This window comes from Nuphar pumila, chromosome 7 (genome assembly GCF_984573655.1).
Source record: "Nuphar pumila chromosome 7, dmNupPumi1.hap1.1, whole genome shotgun sequence".
NCBI lineage: Eukaryota > Viridiplantae > Streptophyta > Magnoliopsida > Nymphaeales > Nymphaeaceae > Nuphar > Nuphar pumila.
Window position 1 is genome coordinate 8,125,603 of NC_143255.1, and position 26,824 is coordinate 8,152,426.

At 38.1% G+C, this 26,824-nt stretch overlaps 2 protein-coding genes across 2 annotated transcripts; one reads left to right on the top strand and one right to left on the bottom strand.

Annotated features, from left to right (window-relative positions):
• The first annotated feature begins 278 nt into the window (after window positions 1-278).
• LOC149831032 (phenylalanyl-tRNA synthetase class IIc family protein) lies at window positions 279-10,589 on the top strand. The gene is made up of 10 exons (XM_090013623.1): window positions 279-665; window positions 763-956; window positions 3,713-3,919; window positions 3,995-4,112; window positions 4,212-4,288; window positions 7,548-7,727; window positions 8,504-8,548; window positions 8,964-9,068; window positions 10,059-10,172; window positions 10,263-10,589. Exons 1-10 carry the CDS (start codon window positions 464-466, stop codon window positions 10,311-10,313), a joined length of 1,293 nt encoding a protein of 430 aa, XP_089869749.1. The 5' UTR covers window positions 279-463; the 3' UTR covers window positions 10,314-10,589.
• A 4,067-nt stretch (window positions 10,590-14,656) lies between these two features.
• LOC149831033 (polygalacturonase-like) lies at window positions 14,657-25,407 on the bottom strand. Its single transcript, XM_090012918.1, has 7 exons — window positions 25,183-25,407; window positions 25,065-25,119; window positions 24,360-24,497; window positions 19,291-19,655; window positions 18,449-18,738; window positions 16,823-17,051; window positions 14,657-14,890 (listed from the first exon to the last, which is right to left on the bottom strand). The coding sequence occupies exons 1-7, from the start codon at window positions 25,405-25,407 to the stop codon at window positions 14,657-14,659; spliced, it is 1,536 nt and encodes a 511-aa protein (XP_089869044.1).
• Between the last annotated feature and the right edge of the window lie 1,417 nt (window positions 25,408-26,824).

Below are 26,824 nucleotides of genomic sequence, written 5' to 3' on the forward strand. Positions count from 1 at the left end.
TTATCTGATTCGAATCCAGATCCAGAATCTACTGTTTACATTTCAGATTCATATTCAGATTCAGATCTGACAAGATGGGGACCAAATCCAGCCTATTTGCACCCCTAATGTAAATATCTTGTTTTTGTTCTATTTTTTTCAGAACCAGTATTACCACGTGTTTTGGATTTGAATTCAATTTTACCTCATCGGATCTGATTCGGATATACTGTTTGCATTTCAAATTCAAATCCAGACCTGAAAAGATCTAGCCTAAATCCGACCCGTTTGCTTAGTGTGAGAAGAGAACCACTAGTACACCAGACAGACACTGGCTTCTCTTGAGACCAAGGTGGCGATGAGCCCACTCGCCTTCATTCTCACCACCAAAACGAAATCCAAAACATTACTGTGAATTGTGAAGAAGAAGAAGAGAGTCACCACCAGCACCAACTTCGTTGCTTCCTTATCTCAAGCCCGAGCCATGTCGGTGGCTCACTCCATCCTCGGCAAACCCATCTTCTTCTCCAAGCCCTCTCTCTTCCTCCTCAACAAGCGCGGCCATGCCTTCCCCTTCTCTTCCTCCTCCTCCTCAACTCTCTCTCTAACCAAGACGAACCGCCACAGAGCTTGGGCGCAGGTGGTTTCCCTTCTCGAGGTTGCTGGTGTAAAAATCAACAGAAACGGTGAGCACCCACTTCGCAGAATCGCTCCTTTCCCCCATGTTTTTCTTGTTTTCTTCTGAGTTTTTGATGATGGGGTTTTAGTTCGTCCGTCGTATAGATGTGGTGCGAGAGGACGATCCTGGGAACAACGTGCCCGACCCCATATTCTCCAAGATCGGGGCGCAGCTCCACCGGAGGGATTCGCACCCGATCGGGATACTAAAGAATGCGATTTACGAATACTTCGACAGGAATTATGCGTCTCGTTTCGTCAAGTTTGATGATCTCTGCCCCATTGTTTCTGTCAAGGAGGTTCTTTTTGTTTCCCGTCTTCCTTTTTCGGTCACCGTTTCTATTGTTTTCTATGAAGGCACTTTTTGTTTTTTCGGTGGGTTTAGTTTGTGTGGGTGTTCTTGTTCTTAAAGTCTAGAGAGATTCACTGTTCGATAGAGTGAATTGAGGAGATTTTGTTAAGTTTTACTCTCTGTGAGGAGTAGGAGAGAAAATTCATTTGGTACAGAACAAAGAATGAATGTTCATGGTTGGTTTCTCTTAGGGGTTTTTTAAGGCACTTGTTTACAAGAAGACTAGGAAAAGTTGGGCTATTGCTCTTTTCTCGTTATCCAACTCGTCACAATTTTCTTGATCAGCTTGTGCATTCAAACCCCACTTTAAGATGGTTACTTGACACAAGAATACTGTTATAGGGGTTGATTATTTTTGCTTTTGGGCATACCATGCACAATTGATTGTGTATTATGATAACAATAGTGTAATTGGTTTTTACTGCAAATCCAACTTAATCTAGGTTCGGTGACATATGGAACAGAGAAGTGTAATAATTAAATACCAGGATATTCTTATGGGGGTTAAGTGGCGTGCTTTAATATTTGGAAACGAGATATGCACGTTTAAACTCGAGGTACAACTTCTGAGGGAAGTGTTGGATGGTGTAGATACCAAGTTAGAAACTGAACCGCTAACATTTAGGAGGATAAGTATTCCAAACAAATATAAACAATTCAACATTGGGTCAAAAGGAAGGAACAGTCCTGACAAAATACAAACAAATGCATAGGTATGAACTATGATGCAATATGTGCATAGGATCCACTCTAATAAAGGGTTAATGGAAATATTCACAAAATATTATGGATAAACATAGGTAGTGCTACGGGTATTATAACAAAAACTCTGCCTCTAATGTTAACAAACATCGTACGTATTCTAGTAACCAGATTGACTGAACATGTTGAGGTTTGTACGGGAGATTTTAGAACTCAACATAGCACTCTTCACTATCTCATCCCATCAAAATTTTGTGCATCGACAGCGATTCATCATAAATTCTGCTGGAAGCAAATGTGTTCAGAAAATCAAATGCAATGCTGATGGAATGAGGCCAAACTTGTATTAGAAGCATTCAATCAACAACATGTGCTGGACTATGAATGGCTATGAATGAAACATTCAGGTAAAACTGCAATATCTGGACACTATCTTAACCAAGTCTTCGGGAGAAACCAAGGTTACCAGACTAGGAAGCGAAACCGGGAAAAGAATGAGAAGCCAAAGCGAGGTATTTTAAAATTTATAAGAAGTGGGAAGCAAGGAATCATTTTAAAACTGAAAGCAAAATACTAATCAAACAAGAAGGGAATAAAAACTAAAATAAAAATGTCTATTATTAGATTTGATGATTTTGTAGTCTAAGAATTAAAAAGCTAAAAATGATGGTTACCAATTTAGACAAAGTACATGGAAAAGTGAGTGGGAAGTGTGAAAGGAAGCACATGGAAAACGTAAAAAGAAGCATGAGAGAAGCATGTAGGGAATCAGAGAAGAAACTTGTGGGAAGCATAGGAAAAGCGGGGGTGAATAGAGATTCCATCAAGTTTTGGAAGCAAGGAGTACCTCTCTTCCGAAGCGAGTTTTTGGGAAGCGCACTTCCCATTTATGAAGCTTCTGATAACTCTAGGAGAAACATCTGATCATGTTATTATTTAAATTATAATTATAAGGAATTTAACATAGGATTAGACTAAAGCATAAATGATCTTTATGTTAAAATTTTCTTCTCTTCTGAAGTTAATAGTCTATGTGGTGGCATATTTATGCTTCCACGTGGAAAATTTCATGCTTAGGAACATCCCATACTACATTTTCTATCAAGTTCCAAAATTTTTCTATAGCTGTCTCACTTAGATTTGCACCAGGTGCACTGATAGTAGCAATACTAAGGATAGTACTATTTAGCATGATCTTGGGCTTAATGATTCTGTCGTTCATTCTATTAATATTTCCTCTTTAATTTTTACAACACCAACCAACTAAAATCCCTGCCCTGTTTACTAAATCATCTTCTTTTCCCTGCATACCAAACCTTAAATCCATCTTCAAGATCTTTAGCTTTTGTTCATTTCATCAATATGTTTCTAATTCTTTGAAGAATATGTTTTTTAAAACTTTCCTTATATGTGTGCATACAGACATACACACACACATACACACTGAGTGAAGGAGATATATTAAGGTAGTCATGCAGACAATGATAATTGACTCATGAAAAGAAAAAGGAAAACACCATATCCATATATCGTCTTTGAGATAGCTCTACGCTTCTAACATTAGTCAAAGCTAGCTCTTTTACCCAAATTTTAATCGATATAGGAATGCATGTTTGACATGCCTTTTGTCTTTATTGTCAGCTTGTTGTGTTGGTATCATGTCTCATTGAAACCAATCTATAGGCCCTAATGGATTGGCTTGGTGGTATAGGTTTTAGGGTTAGGGCATGTGTCATAATACCTTTGTGTTTTATTTTAAAAGTTTGCTCCTCATTTATAAAAAAATATGAAATAATATATAGATTTTATGTGAAAAAAATATGATATCTGGTATTCAGTATATTCTTGTTCATGTTTTTCCATGTATGCTAATTATAGATCCTACTTATTTCTTGTTCAATGCATAATTATGTTCTTGGGAGTTTTAATATTTTTTGTAGCAGAAAGATAATGGTTTTGTTTGTCAACATATTTATTATCAATGTGACGAATGTTTTGCAGAATTTTGATGATGTACTAGTTCCTCCTGATCATGTCAGCAGGAGCTACAATGATACATACTATGTAGATCCTCAGACAGTCTTGAGGTGCCATACGAGTGCTCACCAGGCTGAGTTGTTAAGGAAAGGGCACACTCACTTTCTTGTTACTGGAGATGTTTATCGTAGGGATTCAATTGACTCTACCCACTACCCTGTATTTCATCAGGTATTTCTAAGTTCCACGTTTTGATTGGAGAAGCAGGTCTTCATATTGTTTCCTCATCTGTTACCTATTCTTCAGATGGAAGGAGTCCGTGTTTTCTCACCAGATGACTGGGCAGAATCTGGCTTGGATGGAACTTCTTATGCAGCAACGGACTTAAAGAGGTGTCTTGAGGGTTTAGCACAACATTTATTTGGTATGCCCTTCTAGATGTCTATTTTTTCCTTGCTATATTTTTCACATGATCATTTTTGTTTGATGGACCTTTGCTAGCTAAATCTTGTGAGTTTTACAGGTGCTGTTGAAATGCGCTGGGTTGACACCTATTTCCCATTCACCAATCCATCATTTGAATTGGAAATATTTTTTCAGGTTTGAAAATCTTTTCTTTTGATGCATTGTAGTCTGCTGATTGGATAGGATGTATACTTTTCTTTTTATTTTTTATTCAGAATTTCATGCATGTGTTGGTTAGATTGTTCCAGATGAAGTAGCTTGTAGGAAGAAGACTGCTGAATCTATCTATTAAATTGCGCGTAATTTTTTTCCCTCAAAACAGATTTCACCATTCGCCACTAGAATAACAAAGGGATGAAAGATCATTACATAAGTTGTTGGAATAAGCTCAAGTTCCACTTAACTATATATGGGAATGCACATGTATCCTTTTAGTTGTCTTTGAGTCACAAGTTACATGATTTGTTGGATGTTGAGGACCAGAACTCTAGAGGAGAATGATTCAGGATATGGTGCACTAGTTGTGGCCTTGTGGGTGGTGAACCAAAGCAACAAATTTTGATGGCCATCATCCCTTTCATGAGGATGAAGTCCTGAGATATATTCTACATTTGAATTTGCAGGGGGCTAATGGAGAGAGAAACTGAAGTGTGTACATATTTAGAATTCAGAGAACGAATATATACTGTCTCGCATTTCTTCAAAATTTCTTATGAGAAAAAAGATAACCATAATAAAAGAAAGATGTTCCTGAGGAGATAGGCAAGGTCTGCACACAAGCTTAACCTGGGTTGTTTGAGGTGTCTTATGCAAACTTTCAAGCTGAGCTGCATGTAGTTAAGGATTTTTTACTATTTTAATTTATGAAAAAAGTGGAGGGCAGGGGATTGATTTTTTATTTTAAGGGTGACCTTGTGACTTTTTTCAATAAGAGTCTAGAGTAGGTTATTAGCTGGCTAGAGGCATGCATCTCAGTTGCTTCTTCCAGTCCCTTTTTAGCAACCTTCCATTTCTATGAAGAATTGTGTTTCCATTTCCCTATATATATATATATATATATATATATATATATATATATATATATATATATATATTGGGAAATGAAAACCTACCCAATAAGAAACATTTATCAGATTTTCGGTGTTTTTCTAAATTCTGACCTCACTGATGTGTTCAGCATGATTGATTTACTAGAAATCGACACTTGGATCATGAATTTTGGATGAAAAAAATGGTATTTGGAGCCTCAAAAAATTATGAAATTGTAGGCCGTTGATTTTTGAAACCTTATAAATACATATCCATGCATCGGAATCAAATGCTCCAAGAAATAATTCCTATAAAAACAAGCACATAGATCACATATGTAAGGTCAGAATTTCAAAAAAATACCGAAATTCCGATAAATGTTTCTTATTGGGTAGGTTTTCATTTCCCTCTCTCTCTCTCTCTCTTTCTATATATATATGAAAAGTGGTAGCTGCCTACCACTTTTCTAGCCCACTGCCAGCGTACCATGAGCAAACAGGCATTTTCGGGTTGTTTTTCATAAATCTGACCCTGCAGATATGTTTGGCATGGTTGATTTGCTAGGAAATGACACTTGGATTATGTTTTTTCAATAAAAAACATGACTGAAATTTTAGACCATCGATTTTTAAATCTTATAAAAACCTACCTGGAAGAATCGGAAAATCCAAGAGTCAATTCCTATAAAATCAGGCATGTAGATTTCATCTGTATGGTTAGATTTAAGGAAAACATGGAAATAACCTTCAAAAGCCCTGTAGGCTAGAAAAGTGGTAGGCAGCTACCACCTACTCTCTCTCTCTCTCTCTCTCTCTTTATATATATATATATATATATATATATATATGTGTGTGTGTGTGTGTGTGTGTGTGTGTGTGTGTGTGTGTGCATAAGCGAGCTTAATCTTAATCTTAAGCTCAAGATCATCTTATTTATTAAATAAATGAACTCAAGCTATCCTTTGGTAAGCGAGCTCAAGCTTCTTGTGAGAAGCTCAAGTCAGCACCCATTAGCAATGACAAATTTATCCTTCATAATTTGGGGCATTTTAATCCATAAAGAATGTAATGTAGCACTACATAGAGCCATAGAGGTTGATTATCATTTCACTAGAGAGAACATTGATGAGAAAACATTAAAGTCTTAAAGACATACAATCCAAGACGGCACGATTTACATCATGGCTCAAATTGAGAGGGCTGGTTGAAGGGGTTATTCTTTCTTTATTGCCAGTGATTATGTGCAGTATTTGGCAATAAATAGAATGGCTGAGCTCTCACTTGTTCTTCCTTCTTATTGTTCCCTTTTTATCTTCTTATTTTTCCTTCTCAACAAAAGGGGTCCAGATTTAATACTGGCCTTCTGTGAGAGGCTTGCATCAACAATACACATGAGAAAGTTGATACAAAAGTTGAATAACAGAAATAACTACTGTAGGTCATCATGTACGGGCACATAGATCAATGATTTATTTACATAATTTATTAACTGTATAGTTTTCACATATACTGATGGTAGACACCCATCAATCACTGATTTTCTCTTTTTATTTTTTCCCCTTAGTAAATACTGGACATTCTTGTGAAAGAGAAGCTTCCAGCTAAACATGAATCCCTTAACTCTAACCTCAATCCATAACAAGATGCTTCTTCATGGGTGGCTAAACCAAGGGTTGTAGTTTCAATTTGCTTGTCGTCTGGATTACATAACCCTGTCTGTCAATTTTGCTGGAACCTTTTCTTACCTAGACCATCGACAATGCTGGTTTCTGAAACTCCTATACATCACAGGAGGTCCATATTCCATGCTTCAATCTTGTTATGTCCCAAGCCACTTCTGAGATATAGTAGGATCATAGTGGGCCACCCCATGCATCTTGTCCTACCACTAATCTAGTATATGGAAAAACATCATATTACCTTCTGCTGGTAATGCCAACTAGAAACTTACTGTTTCCTGTTTTGCTGTTCTGTAACTTTAAGCAACAAGTTTTGGATAGAGTTTAAGTTGTTTTCATCATGTGGGTTCATCTGAGCCTCATTTCCTTAAATGATCACAACTTTCTAAATTACGCATTTTATTGGTTATGGGCTTCGGTTGATGTGTATATTGTGGTTAAACGTGTTCTTGTTATGATGCCTGGTTTATTTGTTATTTGATCATGGGCATGTTTGTTTGTATGACTTTTCTAAATGTAAAATCTATGTCGCATGTATAGGACTATAACTCATATTCTATGCCTTCTAAGATGGCAAGCTGCAACAGGCAAACAATGCTGACTAAATGTACATCAATGTGCACATATCAATGCGTTGATGTATTGAGATTATCACAAGCTGAGCTTTAGTATTATGGTCATTTTCAGGAGAAATGGATGGAAGTTTTGGGTTGTGGGGTAACTGAGCAAGAAATACTGAAAAGAAGTGGTAAAACAGATAATGTTGCATGGGCTTTTGGTCTTGGGCTTGAACGACTTGCAATGGTTTTGTTTGAGATACCAGATATTCGACTTTTCTGGTCAACAGATAAGCGTTTCACCTCTCAGGTATGACTACTCTCTCTCTCTCTCTTGTTTTGGTCATTTGATAGATTTCTGTATTGACTCATACTAAAAAATCATTCTTTAATTGCCCAAGTTCTCTTTTCTAAGTGTCCCAACCTTCCTGTTCACCTGGATCTTGCTTCTGATCTGTGTTTTTTGGAGTTCCCAGTATAAAATTGTGAACTAAGATATACTTCCCTCCACTTAAATTCCTGGTTGGAATTGTTAGATTTTATAAAACCAGAGTTTATCGTGCGTGAAGGGTGAAGAACAGAGAGAGAGAGAAGGAGCTGCAGAGAAAACCAGATTCCTCAATGTAGGAATCAGCTGCTGAACCTTTCATTATATGCTATTTCTGATACAAAGATTTTAGGGTACCAAAATACCCTTTTACAACAGAATATAATAACACGTGTGCCATTAATGAAGGAATATAACACATGATCACGGTCACGGGTCTGGACCCTGACCCGTGACCCAAACTAGTCTTTTCAGGAATGCCATTAAATGATTCTAACAATTCATGCATACTTCTTTCTCTCTGTTCTCAGTTTGGTTCATGCACTACTATACTTTCTCTTCAGTACACATTTGTGTCCTCTACTGTAATCTTAGAACAATCTGTATAATACTTCTGCTAATGGGTTGAATAAGATGGCTGAATGGTAAGTCACTCTATCATAACCAATGGGTCTCAGGATTAAGGCTACCACAAGAAATTAAAAAAGAAACTGAAAAAGAAAAGATAGTGCTGCTAATATGATTCTTCTTGCTTGTAGTTTTCTGAAGGGAAGCTTGGGGTCAAGTTCAAACCTTTCTCCAAGGTAAGTATTTATTTCTTAGATAAGTTTCTTTTACTTAATGTCTTGTGAATGCTTGTTATTTTTGTTTGTTTAGTGTTGATGAGTTCATTCAGTAGAGCATAGCCACTCTTGTTACCTTTTCTTTTTTTTCCTTTTTCCTTCCTATTGCACGAGAAGTCTACTTTCCAAAGGTGAAAAATGAAAAGACCACAAATGTTCCTTTTTAAATACTTTCTTTCTCTAGGACTCTTGGCTTGTATTTTGATGTTTTTAATAAATGACAGCAGTTCTATGTTCAACCTATTGCTTGTACGATTGTTTAATGAAATTTTAAAGCTTTTTCATCACATAGTTTTGACCGTTTTTTGTTAGATTGGTCCCTCTACTCATGTCCAATCCAAAGTAATTTCTAATTTCATATTGATGGTTTGAACAGTTCCCTCCATGTTATAAAGACATGAGCTTTTGGATCAACGATTCATTCACGGAGAACAATCTGTGTGAAGTTGTCAGAGGTATTGCTGGTGATCTTGTAGAGGAGGTACATGATCAATACCTTTTTGTTAACTTTTCTTGTCACTTTGTAAGCTGTGAGAGCCTGAGTTTGTTCAAATAGTTGTTCTTGGAGTTAGTTTACGTTGGAATTTATTTCAATCCATTTCTGGGAGATTTGTAGATAGTTTGCTAAACTTGTTCACTTTTCCTTGCCACTGGTGTTTGGGCTTTCTTTCGAGATTGTTCTCCTTTATATGCTATTGTTTGGTTTGTTCTTCTTGTTCATACTTGTATGCCTTAAGGGGGATGGTGTTTGAAGTTCATTCTGCTTTGCATTTTAGTAAATTCATCTGGTTACTGTGAAAAGATTATGAAGTTTAGATTCTTTGAGTTTAGGTTTTTGCTTTTCACTGTATATAAAAACATTTTGGAAGCAACTTGGAAATTTTTTGGTAGAAAATACAAAATTCAGGTAATGAGATTACTTTTATTGCTGTGGCAAAATGTGTTATCTTTGTGTTAGACCATAAGGGAGTTTTATCGGTGGTCGCCACTCGCCATATGGGCACATGTAATTGTTATATTTATTGCGTTGGTTTTTGTCCTTGTTTACAGTGTCATATTATAGTTCTTGGTGTATTATTTCGTTCCTTGCAATTTTACCCATTTAGGTTTTCATTTATAAATACAGTAAGCCCTTCACCTGCAAAAGAACAAGGGGTCACGTCCAACCCCTCTTCCTCTTTTTAGTCCTAGATACCAGCCTACCAGGTTTATGCATTGTGAATCTTCTAGTAGCCTATATGCAAATATTGGCTTTTCCCTCAGGGGTAGCTTCAGGATTACGTGCTGTGCATGAGTATTAATGTTTTCTGTATTCGGCTGATTATGAATGGACTATTATTCTTAATTGAGTTGAGGATATTTTGCTTAAAATTTCCCAGAAAAAATGAACTAATGTATCTGTGAAGAAATACTTTTGATTGTCTGATAAGGTGGCGTAGAAGTTATTCTCTAGAATGTATTTTTCATACAGGTGCAGTTGATTGATAACTTCACGAACAAGAAAGGAATGACCAGTCACTGCTATAGAATTGCATACCGTTCGATGGAACGCTCCCTCACTGATGAAGAGATAAATCAATTGCAGGTAAAAAAAAAATAGAAATTCAAAATCCAAGATTTCAAAGTACTAGTTGTACCTGGAATAATGTAAAGTAAAAATGATTTGTGGGTGCAGTTCAATGTTAGAGAAGAAGTGCAGAAGAAGCTGAATTTGGTCCTAAGATGAAGCTGCAAGCTCTTGGAGAAGCCATTTATCATGGTACCATGCATTATCTCTGAAAGAGAGGTGCTGCATCTACCCATACTCAAAATTTCAAGATTTTTGTATTCAAACCAGGGGACGGAAATTTACAATTTTCATCAAGAATCTTATGACAGCTTTGTTTCGTGAGAGGAGAAATGTTCGATTGAAATGCTCATCTTTCCAAAAAGTGAATAATTACCATATTTCATTCTCTTCATTAATATATGTATATGTAGAAAATGAATATATGACAGTATACATCAAAGAAAGCTAGTTATTTCCAGGCGACAATCTGTGAGATTCACAGCCACTGGATGTGGCTGGGGTTGTGCCAAACAAGATGTTTGGGTACATCTAAGGCTTGGTACAGGTTGAATCTGGGTCAAACTCGACCCATTGACACTCCTACGTGGAGGGACCCTTTTTCACTTTTCACTTATTTTATGTGGACACCAACGTGGAGACCAAATAATGGTTGTGGAAAAAATCGACACGAGGACACGCTTGTTTGAGAAGGATTTCAAGAGTGCTAAAAGTTAACGCCTCTCAAATTTTCAAAAATTTGTAACTTTGGATACCGTCAAAGCCTCGTTCAAAACCAGGTTTAAGCCGTAAAATCTGGTTTAGTGGCTGTTTGGATGCCACCAAACCAGGTTGGTGAGCCAACCTGGTTTGGGGCCAACCCAATTTTGTAAAACAGCCTCTCTCTCTCTCTCTCTCTCTCTCTCTCTCTCTCTCTCTCTCTCTCTCTCTCTCAGGTCATGTTTTTTCAGTGAAAATGCCTTTCTAATAGAGAAAAATTGATTCATTCTTAGCCCTTAATTTTTGTATCAATAGTGTATTAGCAACATATAAACAGGTTTTTGAAGGGCTTTAAAAATCAACTGCAAAGAAAGTGCCAAAATTTTAAGAATAAAAAAACCATATTTTAAATTCAAAAAAAGGAAAATGATCTTTCTGCCCTAAAAAAATGGTGTGTTCTTGCAAAAACCTAGAATTATGGCAAAATTCCTCGTATACCCAGAATCGTCAATTCTTGACTTATTTATGACTATTTTACCTTTCAAATGTAATTTGTTCGGATCTCCTTAAGTTGGTGTAAATATGTTGTGAACCTTTGAAAGGTTAAAATCTTTGGGGAGATTCTCATGATACCTGCACGAACGTGCTGACATCCGCATAAATATGTTGTCATTCTTTAAATATGGTCAAATTTTTTGAGGAAAGATTAAAATCACTAAGAGATTCACATGATATTTGAGTGGATCTACACAAATATTTTATAAACCTTCAAATATGGTTAAAATCAGTAGGAGATCCCTATGATAATTGTGTGGGGCTACCGACATTCACACATATATCTTGCAAACCTTCGATCATGGTTAAAATCACTAGGAATTGCTAATCTCCTCATGTTCGCAAAATTTTGAAAAAATAGCACTTTTTATTTATTTTATGAACCTCCTCAGAATTTTACGTTGTTAGGACAACGACCGTAAGTATGGCAGGTAGAGCAGTGCGACTAGGTCTCTCGGCTTCTCGGAGTAAAAATAAATAAATATATATATAAGGAAGAATATTTATGTAAGTATTTAACTATTATTATCTATTTGCTTTTTGTTTGCATTATGTATACTTATGAGGAACTTGTGTGATTCTACAGAAGATTTGTACAGATGTTGCTGATAAAAAATTGTATAGACGATCAATGTATTTTAATAATTTTTTTGTGAGAATTCATTTGTTAATTAACACCCATTAATATTCATGGATATTGGTTAACACACTAATTTTGTTTGAATATATAACTTTCATACATATGTTTATTAAATTTTCAGTTCTGTAATGTTCATTATTAATCGTCAGGGATATTGGTTAAGTCAATGAATAGTTTGTATATGTAAAACCCTAATAATATATTAATTTTGAGTTAAAAACATGTTTACATCTACCAGACTACCAACTGTACAATTACAGTTTGAAGACCTTTGAATATTTTAACGTAAACCGTCCTCACTTTCTAAATGGTTCCCAATCGTTTCCCAATTCATTTCCTCTTGCTTTCTGAAAGATTTTCTCTTGATAGTAACCTTGAAAACAGCCATAAAATAGCCCATAAGAGCTCCACTCAAGTTTTTTTTTTTGAAAGGCAAGCTGGGGTTAGGCAGACCCGTACTAGTTATACAACTATGTCATTGGGTTTTGAACCTGCATCGCCCCAACACAAGGTGATGTGGGACAAACAGAGCCCCCGTTGGTAGGGCTCGAGTCCACTTGTGAACTTCACCAATTTCACAGGGTGACATCACGAGTTCAAAACTCACGAAAAGCATCCACTGCCATGTGGTCAAAGCTAGATGTAATCCCCGGTGGGTGGGCTAGTGGGGCCTCAAGGGTTTTATCAACTGGGCCAGTCAATGTCTGTTATTATTGTTAAAACATTTATAATCAGTAGTATGGCATAAGCAAGAGAAGATGACTGGTACCAACGAGGGCTCTGATTGTTTGGTAGGAGCTGTTGGTGCACGTCACCATGTGTTGGGATGTTGTAAGTTCAAAACCCAATGGTATGTTGTGCAACTGGTGGGTCAGATTAACCCTAGCTTGCCTTTCAAAAAAAAAGAAAAGAGAAGAGTGGTTTTAGAAAAAAATGGGAAGGCGTACTTGAACTAAGGCTCTGTTTGGAAAATAGCAGCTGGGATGTGAGTTTATGCATTTAGCAGATACATTGTCAAACTACCTTGGTAGTGTGTATTTAGAAACTGGTAGCTGCGATAGGACTTGATGCATTTGGTAGAGGAAGTCTGTCCGATCTCCCTTTTATATTTGCACTAAAGAGTGGATTTGGTAATTACGGCTTCCTAGAGGTGGCAGCTACCACTTTTTCAAATGCATGAACTTCGTTGGATTACCAGTTTCCAAACATAGCTAAGACTCTGTTTGGGTGTTCGTGTTAGAGAGGAGATAAGAGGGGTGATGGGACCAATGGGGCCTCTGATGGTCTGGTAGGAGCATCTAGTGCACATCACCCTGTGTTGGAACGTTGCAGGTTCAAAACCCAATGGTATAGTTGTATGTCTGGTAGGGGGTCTGCTCAGCCCAGCTTGCTTTTCCAAAAAAAAGAGAGGGGTGATAGAAATGGAGATGAAAATAGAAGATGAGGCTGGAGTTGTCAACAACTTCCTCCTTATCATGATTGATAAGGATGTAGTTGAAAATGACCCATCTCGACTTCCAACACCATTCTCATCTCCCCCAAACAGTGTTCCCAAATACCTATGGGGTATGTGCTATTAATTACACTCTCATTAAATACCACTTCCACTCCCATCTCCGGCTCTCAAACAGAGCCTAATTTTTTTTCCAAAACCCTTATTTAAAGAAAGCGGATATTTTATGCTTTAGCAGCTTCTCATTTCAAAATGACTAATTAAACAACGATGGGAAGGCAGCCAACATTAGAATGTCTTTGATACACACTCGAATTTCTCTTCAATTTTGGGTCCAAATTTAGGGACTTAAACCAGTAAGGAAGGGTAAAATGGATCTATGGATGGGTATGGGGATCAGGTAGGGAATTTGGTATAAGGTGAGAACAGGATGAAATGGGAGATTGAAATCTTCAATACCTAGATAATTCTGGATACTAGAGTCCAAATCCTTCTAATGCCAAGAGGAATTCAAAAGAATCCTCCATAAATTTCATTAGATGGATAGATCATATTATAAGTTTTTTACCATCTGTATACTTCTAATTAATCTTATATTACAATGCAAGCCATCTCATTAGCTTCTTAGTAGCTCTAATCACTCTCGCTTACTCTACAAGCTACTAATACAAAGCATGAAATCCCTAAAATACCCCTGGCCACTACTTTGTTTGGGTCATATGGACCTAATACAAGCAAGATCTAATCCATATAAGCCCAAACCATAAAAGTAAGTGTACATGGACAAATAACAATGATCTAACCCAGCCCAAGATCCAAACATAAAAAAATTTAAACTCAAATCCAAAATACAACAGATATAAGAAATACAATCCCAATCTCAAGCAAACTACTAAAATGCTATTCCTATTTACTTAATTACAAGGTAGCGGGGCCTATAACAATATTGGGCTTGATTTGTTTGTTCCTAACCTGTTCTAAATTATTGAGGGATGTGAAAGCACCAATGTGTTTTAAAGGGGATTTCATCATATAAACAAGTGAATACAATGCTTTATTTTGCTCTTTCCATCTTTTGTTTATATGATGAATTGTTATGTTCTCTTGGTGACAAACCATCTAAGGGTACTGCTGGACCATTTAACCAGTTTGGCTTCAGGCAGTGGATGAGTCCAGGCAAGTTGGTGGCACCATTGTGCCATTAGCAGTCCCAGCTGCATGCTGGCATGAGGCTGTGGAAGGCTGGCCATTGTATGTTAGTTGCACATTTTCCATCTTGATTCCTTGGCACCAAGTGATAGCACTGCAGTTGAACTCCACTGCTACTTGACTTGCTGATGTTCCACTGATGTTGTTGTATGTAATTTGTGATATTTTTATGCCAGATTTCTGCATGAAGAGGTGTATAAGTTTCTAATTATTAATTTCATTTTTAAACAATATAAGATTTTAACCCCTTTTTTTATGATGAGGAACCCTCACAGAGAATCGGGTCACTTGATGGGACCAACCCCTGCGAGGTAAACCCCCAGGTAGAGTCACCTACACCCAAACCCTTATGGAGCCCACTAGTTAAAGGCACCTGCACACCCGGTGGGAGTCAAACCTGAGATGAAGGGATCAACACCTTCTCCACAGGCCTGCTGCCACTTGGGCCTCCCGGGTGGGTGTTAAGGTTTTAACCATAACCTTATATAGTTATATTTTTGTAGTAACCTAAGGTAGGTGCCATTTTGAAAATTTCCAAAAGTTTGTTTTTTTATTTACATGAGCAAAACTTTGATGCCTTTAATTTTGGAAAATTTCAAACATTAGGTGAATTTTTTGAATTATGCCTAGGTGCCATTTTGAAAAAAAAAATACAAAATATATTATATGCCACTGCAGGTAAAAAGAGAGAAAACGACTGGAATGATGAGGACAAATTTTCAACATTTGAAGATATAATGCATGAAACAACCTTCTTTTGGTTGAATTGCAACCATAGCTGTGTAAAAAATATCAGTATCTTTAAATTTTAAGAATATATAAGATAAAAACCAAGAATATATAAAATATAAAGATTTTGTTAATGACATAATAATATCGTGCTAAAACGTGATATTTTCAAACGAGGTAATATTTTGAAAATATCAATTTTTTTTCAGGATTACTTTGACTTTTGAAAATCTCATGATAAAATCGTAATATTTTAAAAAACTGGCTAATATTTGTGAATATGGTATCAAACTGCATCTATGTCACGATGACATTCCATTTTCCCTTCGTTCTATACTCCCTTCTATATCCATATATACACCTAGGGTTGTGAACGGCTTGGTTTTGACCCAGATCAGACCCGTATCAAACCCTATATATAGGGTCAAGGTTTGGTGAAAAAGAAGGAGGTCCGATTAGAAATCAGGTCGGATCCAAAGGGTCAGGTTAGTATATATCTGAGTATGGTTTGTGAAATTTCATGCCAGACCTGGGTCTGACCCGAGTTCCAATTAAGACCTATGATTTTTCAATACAAAAGAGATACTAAAAATTATTTTGCTGGGTATGGTCTAGGTCTGGTTTATGTAATCCTTATAGGACCAAGGTATTATGATGGACCCAATCAGACCTGCAGGTCCAGACTCCGTTCCTTCTCCTCAAAGTCAGATCCGGGTTCAGACTCAACTGGGTCCGAACTAGATCCAACCCGCCCTTCTATAAAACCTGTCACAGTGACACACCCAAATGGGCTCGTTGTCACTTATGACACGCTTGGACATAAAGTCCGACTCCGACTCGGTGTCTCTGACATTTCAGACAAAAAACAAACTTTTGAAAAAAAAAATCTTCTGCTTGCTTGTCCACAGAGAGGGAGAGTCATCTCAATAAATATTACAAAAATGTTTTTTGGGTGGGTGATATAAAATATTTTATATTAATTATATTATTAATATCAACATGCATTCATAAGTATTAAATAAAAAAACCTTCTTAAAGAAACAATACAAAACTATATATATACACACGTGTCGCAGTATCTTACTTTTGATTTTTTTTCTGAACTCGTGTTGCATACATGAGTCACGCATGTATACGTACCCGTATCTTGTGGCATAGAATAAAACTTCACAAAAAAGCCATATCCTCGTGTCCACAACCATATTCATGTGACATAGGGCTGCATGTGCTTTAGGTAGGAGTTGTTTGGTGTCTATGACCAACATTCAAGAAATGAAGCCCTTCACATAGTGGTTGGTTGATTTACTTGTATGGTGGAGGACATCTTGTACACTTGAATTTGAGTTTTTGGAAGCATGTATGAAACAGTAATGTAATTGGTACCTCATTGGGACAGTCTCGGCTGTGAGGACAGTACTGCTGATCAATTATGATGGGGTTGCTGACATTGTTCATGGTGGCTCCATCAAATAGTATTGTTCTAGCAAACCCATTGCTACTTCTCGGCCATGATTTTATCCTCAGCCCATTCCGGGTCCCTGTCAATACCACGTTTCTTACTGCAACATTTTGTACTCCGGATTCATTGGCAGTCTTTCCCAAGCTCCCAATGCTGCCACCAAAACAAATACAATACTTAGACTGAAGGCAAGCATGATAGGTCCACATGCACACATGACTCTTGTATGACTTGAATATTAAGGTAGGGTGCTTGCAAATGGGTTGGATCCAGGATTGGAGGCTTTGCAATTTTTGTCTGTTCTGGATTCAATCTGGATCCAAATCCTTATGTATTTAGCTGATCCAAATCTGATGCTTTTTCATCCCTAACCGAATTGCCTTGAAAATACACACAAACACAGCCAAACCAAACATCTTAAAATAGAAATGAGTACTGCACAAATATTAAATCCAAAAGTGGAGGTTGCAGTTTCCGAATCGCTGTTGTTTTGTGTCAATAAGGCTCAGAGAATGTCGAACACTTGTTTTGGTCTCGTAAACTATCTCTCCTATGTACATATTCTATCTGAAATTTGCATGTATTTGAAATCTGTATATGTTGCTTAATATCCACTCCACTGGGTCTCTATCTGACCTACATCTCCTATGAATAGGACTTGCCATTCGCCGGGACAGGAAGGGATGCTCGATCTGGAATTGGCTCCAAGGCACATAAGTCACGCTCATGTAACCTATACGTGTGTGTGTGAGAGAGAGAGAGAGATAGGTTAGCAATTATGTCTTACAAACTGTAGATGTGTTTCTCTGATGGGTACATTAGCTAGCCTCCAGTTGGTAAAACCCTTGAGGTCTCTCCTGCCCACCAGGGAGTACACCCAGTTTCTACCTTGCGGCTTGAGGTCTCTCCAGACCACCAGAGAGTACACCCAGCTTCTACCTTGCGGCAAGATACACCACCAATGAAATTTGAAACTTGTGATATCCTGTCAACTTGCTGACATTCACAAGTTGCCCATACCAGATGAGTGGAGCCCTTGTGGGAAGCAGTGACGTTCATAAGTCGCCCCTACCAGATGAGAGGAGCCTTTGTAGTGACATTTTTTATGAGTTACTAAATATCAATGATTCCAAAAAGTAATAATGGCATAACAGCAATTTTCTCAGGAAAACCATTTAAAAAATTCTCTCTTACCACTAAACATAATAGTAATTTTCTTCCAAAAAACTATAAACATACCTGCAATTTGGAAAATCATTGGTATGTTTAGAGACTCAAGAAAATGTCATTAGTGATGTCAATGCACTCAGCCAGTCAGTGCGGGGAGCGACACAGGAAACATGTGTTTTGGGAGCTCGAGTACCTTGCTAAGTACTTGGGTTCCACCACTAGATCACATCCCTGAAGTCCAATTTGATCAAAACAACTTGCATCAATGAAATCCTAAGGAGGGGTTTGAAGATCAGGGATGAGCAGAACTGATGTGTGCATGTCATAGCCTTTCAGCTGGAGGGTTCTCATGCAATGCATTCATGAATGAAGCTGTTTACCTTATGCCATGTCCAGGCCCACAACTGACTTCCTCTATCCACAAGTCTTGGGTTCCTGGGCCAATTGAGATGCAATCATCCCCTGTGCCAATATCTGCATTGGTGATTGTAACCCCCATGGATTGCTCCACGTGTATGCCATCAGTGTTGGGGCTGGTGCTAGGGGCCACAATCTTGAGTCCTTCCATTTGTACGTTCTTGCAGCTATCGATGACAATGTGGAAGATCTCACTATTAACAGAGGTGATGTTTGTTAACATGATATTGCTTGCATTTCCGAAGAGGAGAGTCTGCAATTGACAGAAGATGATTGATACATAATGAGGCCTCTTTAATTCTCTACCATTTTAAAAGAAGTCATACTCTATGAAGTCTTTTCTTTCTTTCTTTCTGTTTTTTTTAATCTCTTTCCACATAACAAACATAATGAACTACCCCTCTTGAGGTGGAGGGACATGGTTCTGATTCTATTTTCATTGTGCAAGCCTTGTCAATACTTATGATGGGATCCATTAGAGACCGTAGTGAAAATTATCAGCCATATTTTGAAAATATCATGGCATTTTAGTCTATATTTTAAATAGACAAAAGGTCAAAGTGTTGCTGTTTAAGTGAAATTATCATGATGAAGAAAAGGTATATTCTTATTTTTTTTCATATTTTCCTTTTGTATTTATTTTTTCCATATTTTCCTCATTTTTTAATTTGTTAATATTTTCTGATACTTTACCAATAAAAAACATAAGGAAACCAAATTTTTTCCAAATTTTCAAATATGAAATATTTTTGCAAATATAAGAGACCAAGAAAAAAAATATCATCTGATTCTTTTGTTCACTCACCGTTGCCCCAAAGGGACACTGTCCTTTACCAGCCTTGCATGACCATAATGCTGAGCCCTTTCCATCAAGATACCCTCCTTGGAATGCCAGTCCTTTTATATCTTGGAATTTGAGCCAGTGGTCTGCAACACCATACTCTTCACGGTCTGTCCTTGCAGCCAATTGGCCATCAACCTGAATAGTGATCTTGTTATTGGCACAAGGACCTGAGAACACAGTGGGGTGCACCAAGTACTGACCAGAGGGCACATATATTGTTGCTCCCTCTGATGAGGTGCAAGCTGCTGTCCATGCCCCTAGAAATGCAGGGCTATCATCACTCACTCCATCCGCATTGGCTCCATAACTTACAATGTTGAGTGATTCTGCATTGAGAGAGTGCACAAGGGCAATAAGTATCAGAAATGCGAGTATGGTATTGGAGTTCCCCATATGAGGAAAATGTTTTATTGGCACAATTGGAATCAAGTTGGTGATTGTGGTAGTGTTGGTTTTGGTGAAGTAACATGGCTCCTTCTAATGGCTATAAATATCATAACATATATGCCTTAAGAATGCAGCATCCTTCCTGCATTAATTCTTTCACATTCTGTTGGTGGGGCCCATAAATGATTGATTGTCAACCTTTGTAGGTGAAGCAACCCCTTTATGATGATGATGATGATTAGGGTAATGATGTTGGTGATAATGATGGCTAAATACTGGATATTGTCGACCTATATAGCATGTACCCTTGCTAGTTTAGTACTGACCAACATGGCCCAAACATGCCACTACTGACAATTAGGGGTGCAAGTTGGTCGGATCTTTATTTGATTCCAACCAAACTGAAGGTATTTGGGGCGGATACGGTCCATAAAGTAATGGTTCATCTTGTAAACAAGTCAAATTTGAAATAAATAATATCGGGTTTAGTTGGATCCGGGTCAAAATTGGATAAGCAAACTGGCCTGAAACTAGGTCTGGCCCAACCCGTTTTATCTATTTCACATGAAAGCCCATATGCTTGACCTGTTTTCTTACCCGGATCCAGGATTCTACCACGTGCTTTGACTCGAATCCTGATGCAGAATCGGATCGACTCATTGAAAGTCAGATCTGGTGTCGGGTTAACCCTGATCTGACTTGTGTGCAACCGTACTAGTAATTGAATGGTTTGGCTGGCTCTACCGTTTGACTCAATTTGTTTCAAGCTAAATCAAGTCTAGAGATATGTTGTACAAATGGAACACAAATCTTGCAATCAGACCCTCCAAAATCAAGGGTAGATCAGGTGCAATCACATTGCACACTGTACCTGATCTGCCATCCATTTTCTGTTGGGCCCCATAGCTGGCAGGCTCGCATACGGAGGGCAGTCAGGTGCAGCGACATGCTCAAAGTGTGCAATGTGATTTCACCTGATCCGCCCTCTCCAAAAGCTAATGTCTCAAAACCTACTAGCTGAACAAGCAATTTATAATTGAAATTTGTTTTTCTATCCATGTTATTTCCTATGCTTTTGTTGTAGCCACAATTTTCATGTATTTTTTTATGATGAGAAACCCTCGCCAAAGCGAGGGAAAACCCCAGGTGGGGCCCCAAGACCACCTTGCTTTACTTGACCCGCCTCTGAAAGCTACTAAAACACTTGTGTGCCAGCAGGGTTTGATCCGGGGTCTTCAACTCAACACCTTCACAACCACCCTTAGCCACTTCTCAGAAGGAAACACTACTTTGTTTCTGATTGCTCTTATTAATGGATACATACCAATGCCTTGGCAAACAGCCGAGAAGTCGAAACAAATCACCCACGTTCATGACCAAGATAGCACTTCTAGTTCACTTTTATTTAGGGCTGACTTGGCTTACACTCTTGTGAGTCCTAACCGAGGCATGTGTATCAAAGTTCTATAGATAGAAAACCAGCCCTTCAAGAAAATAACCACCAACTCAATTCAAGAAAGAAAACAAGAATAATAGAGTGAAAAATGTACTATCCTTTATTCCTCACTTTTCCACCAAACACTCGCACGTCCTGAGCCCGTGGGCCTATATTTTTCATACCAGAGAATCGACTTTTTTTTGCAGAAGTTTTGTGTCTGACCCTGAGTATCAAAATTGGCTCATAGCTAGCTAGGTTTGGATCGGGCACACCGGACTTAGTTACACATTTACCACTAGGGGTGGAAAAACCTGACACGACCCGCCAACCTGCCTCTTAGGCGGGTTCGGGTTGGGCTTAAGCCAACCCGTTTAATAAACGGGTCGACCTGCCTAACCCGTTTATTAAACGGGTCGGGTTCGGGTTGGGGGTATGCCAACCCGCAAACCTGAGAACCCGTTTACCCGACCCAACCCATTTATTAAATGGGTTGGTGGGTCGTGTCGGGTTACCCGTTTATTAAACGGGTCGGGTTCACGTTTGCCACAACCGACCCGTTTAATAAACGGGCCGGGTTCGGGTTGAGGTATGCTGACCGGCCAACCCGACACGATTGCCACCCCTATTTACCACCATGAACACGTAATTCACACTACTTGCATGTTTTTTTTAAGGAAAGAGTAAACTATATTTTATTAATTTGGAAAGAGTGCATAGCTTAGGGCGATAGAGGTACCGACCACATCTTTACAAGAAGAGAAGGGAAACCGACGAAGATAGGATGAATCCAATAAAAGGTCGATCGCCGGCCACTTTAGTGCAGCCATGTGAAAAACATTAGATAAAATGTGAACAAGTAGCGAAGAAATTGGGCTAGAACGACCCTCGAAAGTTCTAGCATTCCGCTCCGTTTAGACTGCCCACCAAAGCAGAGAACAACCAACATTGTCAAATAAAAAACCACCTGCAGGTGGGAAACCAACTTCAACAATGGGTCCACACCAACTTCTCCAAACGCAAGGCAGTGGTGAACACTCCTGATGTTGAGTGAGACCAAGTACAAGTATCTGAGTCCACACTGGGCAGACCAAGGCCTGACTTGAATTTGGGCCACATGTGGCACCATAGCATCCAAATCCCCGAAAAAGCCTGACTCCCCCTGTTCGGATCCTAGTCACATGGTGCACCATGTAGCCGTATTTCAAACTAAAATATGGAGCAAAGTCTCATTCATTTCGAGCAATAGACCACCACCTTTTGAAAATCAATGCATTATTTTTAAGCACAAGGGGCGTGATGCCCGAACCCCCTTCCTGGTTGGCTTAGTTACACAAAACCAAGCCACCAAGGCAATTTTTGATCACTCAAAATCCCCGACCCACAGGAAGTTATGAATGAGCACTTCCCGTCTTTTCTCTATTTTTGCAGGCATTTTATAAATTGACGTGAAATGAGAGGACAACACCGATACCACTGACTTAATAAGGGTGATTCTGCCAGCCCCGGATAAGCACTTACCTCGTGAAGACTGCAATCTAGGCGATCCAACACCAGAGTGAGGCACGAACGGGCAAACCAAGATAAGAGATCAACAGTTGGGACGCAATAGCAGTGACTACAGGATCACTATTGAAGACAAAGACCTCGCTCTTTACACCATTCATGTAAAGGCCCGATAAGAGACCAAACACCTTGAGGATGCATAGAATCCTGTGTTGGGGTCAAAAACGACCCTAGAGGCTAAAACAGTATGGTACATGCATACTGTGCTAAAACAGAGGACAGAAACATGTACCTTGTGTCCTTGCCATGGATAGATGATGGAGCTCGGACGTCTGGAGTAGAGTAGAAGAGCCTTCTCCTCTAGTTTCTTCTCTGCCTTAGGTGAGTCACAACACAAGATGAGAAGAATAGAGCATGGACCCCTTTTGTTGTAGATGAGAAACTTTTTAGGAAAATCTCTTTTCATGTACTCTGCCCTCAACCACGCAGGGATACTCATATGATTTTCCGTAACTGACTAACAGTTACCGATAAACCCATGACTCAGTGGGACTTATCGCTACTTCAAATCACGCATATTTGACGTCCATAACTGTTAGTTATGGAAAATGGATCTGGATCCAAGCTGGACCCAAATGGATCCAATCTGAATCCAAATAACTAACATTCTCCCACTTGGACAAAAATGTGATATACCCAAATGATTTGAAATAACAAACTTGAATAGATTGGCCTCAATTCTATTCGGGTCCAATTTATATTGCTTCAAAAAAAATCTATTCACATAGATGACTTTATGCAATATAAGTAAAAGAATCAACCTTTATAACAACATGTGATCACATGTACAAAATTGTGTATCTGATTACAATGAAATAGACAAACCCATCCTCTTTACATGTTCAACATATAATTTCGGAGCCAAACCCTCAGTAAGAAGATCTGCAACCATTTCTTTGGTGCCAATGTTATCAATACACATATGTTGATTTTTAGTCATTTCCTTGACAACAAAGTACTTCAATTCCATATGCTTGCATGATGTAGTACGTCTGTTTTTGTTGGAGAAGGACACAATGACTTTATTGTCACAATATACCCTAAGTGGTCTCTCAATGGATTCAACCACTTTGAGTCCAGATATAAAGTTTTGCAGCCATATAGCCTGTGACGTCGTCTCAAATAGTGCAATGAATTCAGACTCCATGGTGTGTGCAATAGTAGTGGACTGCTTTCCACTCCTCCAAGAAATGGCACCACCAGCAAGAAGAAAGATGCATCATGTTGTAGATTTTCTACTATCAGGACATCCTCTTAGATCAGCATCCGAATAACCAATCACTTGAAGGTGCTCCGATCTTCTGTAGGTCAACATATAATCTTTTGTCCCTTGCAAATACTGCATGACTTTCTTTGCAGTTGTCCAGTGGGCATGTCCTGATTTCGACTAAAATCTGCAAAGAACCCCAACTGCATAGGGATATGTCAGGTCAGGTGCAGGTCTGCGCATATTGCAAGCTACCAATAACTGAAGCATATGGTATTTGGTTCATGAGTGCCTTGTCTTCTTCAGTTTGAGGACAATCCTTGAGGCTCATTTTATCCCCTTTGAGTATGGGTGTCGTAGTAGGAGAACAATTCTTCATCACATATTTTTTGAGAATTTTATTTATATAGGTTCTTTGAGAGAGGCCGAAGACACCTTTTTCTCTGTATCGACGGATCTCTATCCCAAGAACAAAAGTAGCCTCTCCCATGTCTTTCATCTCAAAATGAAGAGAAAGAAACTCCTTGGTTTCTGTGAGCATGACTTTATTGTTTGTTGCAAGTAATATGTCATCTACATATAATACCATGATTATGAACTTACTCCCACTTGTCTTGAAGAACACACATCGGTCAACGATGTTTTTTGTAAATCCAAAAGTCAGAATAACTTCGGTAAATTTAATGTACCATTGGCAGGAGGCTTGTTTAAGTCCATATAATGACTTATTTAACTTACAAACCAAACGTTCAGACTCACCTTTAGAGAAACCGTGAGGTTGATCCATGTAAACATCCTCATCAAGTTCACCATTTAGGAAAGTTATTTTTACATTCATTTGGTGTAGCTATAAATCTAGATGAGCTACAAGGGCAAGTATAATCCATATTGAATCTTTAGTTGAGATAGGCGAATATGTCTCATTATAGTCAATGCCCTCCAATTGGGTAAAACCTTTTGCAACAAACCTTGCTTTATACTTATCAACATTACTTTTAGAGTTTCTTTTGGTCTTAAAGACCCATTTACACCCAACAGATTTGACTCCCTTAGATAATGAAACATGGTTCCATACTTTGTTTTTGGCCATAGAGTCTAGCTCTTCTTTTATGGCCTCAATCCAAAGTGAGGATTACATACTTTCAATAGCTTCCATAAATGTCGTGGGATCATCATCTATGAGATTTACGAGCTTCTGTAAATACACCACATAATCCGGATGAATAACAGATCTTCTAACTCCAGTGGATCTCTATACAGATAGAGGTTCCTGATCCTCTTGTATGTACTCTCCAGTATTATCCACTAATGGTTCTTCTGTAGTGGGTGCATCACTTGTGGGTTCAACACTTGGTTGAAAAATGATAGACAATCTATCATCTATCTCAGAAGTATTATACTTATCCCAAGATTCCTCAAAATTGAGGTCTTGTAATGCATCTTTCCCAACAAAACCATTTTCTAGAAATCTTGCCTTATTCATTTCTACTATATGTGGTGTATGAGACGGACAATAAAACCAATAACCCTTTGACCTTTCTGGATAACCAATGAAGAAACCACTGGTTGTCCTAGGGTCAAAAGCCTTTATGTGAGGGTTATAAAGTTTAGCCTCGGCAGGACAACCATATATGTCCATGTAAGCAAGGGTAAGAGTCCTACTTGTCCATAACTCATAAGGAGTTTTTGGAACGGTTTTTGTAGAAACCTTGTTTAAAATATGCACAGTTGTCTTTAGGGTTTCACCCCACAAGGTTACAGGTAATGTTGAATAATTCAATATTGCTCAGACCATTTCTTTAAGTGTTCGATTTCGCTTTTCGGCTACACCATTCTTATATGCACTACCAGGCATGGTGTATTGAGAGACAATGCCCTCTTTCTTCAGAAATTGAGCTAATGGTCCTTCTTGTTGTCCCATATCTGTAAATCGCCCATAGTATTCTTCACCTCTATCGGATCTAACAATTTTGATTATTTTTCCTGTTTATTTTTCTACCTCTTTCTTGAAGTCTTTGAAAACTTGATAAACTTCAGATTTCTCAAATAGGAGGTACAAATACATAAACCGGGAATAATCGTCAATAAAGGTGAAAAAATACTTTTGGCCCGTAAAACAAGGGGCAAATGGTCCACATATATCAGTATAAATGATTTCTAATAATTTATCACTTCTTTTGGCATTTTTCTTATATGTGTTTGTCTGCTTAGCCTTGATGCAGTCCAAACATGGTTCATTATTTGTGAAATATAAGGATCCCAAGATTTCTTCTTTCACAAGCCGTTGAACTCTCTCTTTCGAGATGTGTCCTAAACGACAGTGCCAAAGAAGATAGGATTGATCATCTATCAGGTTACACTTATAGCCAATTACTTGATTAGTATTAAGACTTTCCTGTATATGGATTTGGGTTTTTAGACGATATAATCCATCACACAATAATGCAGAACCAATCAAGACATTATCTTCATTGATATATAATTTGGAATGTTCAAACTTCATACAGTATCCAAAATTATCAAGTCTTGATACAAAAATAAGGTTCCTGTTATAGGATGAAACATAAAAAGTATCTACCAAAACCAAAATGAAACCACTATCTAATACTATTCTACAGGTCCCAACAGCCTTCACATGATACCACATCTTATTTCCGGAGAAGATGATGCTTTCATGACTTGTTGGTTCTTTTTTGTTCAGAAATGCCTGCAGAGAATTGGCAATGTGCACAGTGGCACCTGAGTCAATCCACCAACTATTAATTGGAACATCAACTAAATTACATTCATGAGAAACAAATGACAAGTTACCTTTCTTGCTCAACCAGAGCTGGTACTTTACACACTTTCCCTTTTTATGTCCCTTCTTTTTGCAAAAGAAACACTTTACTACAGGAACA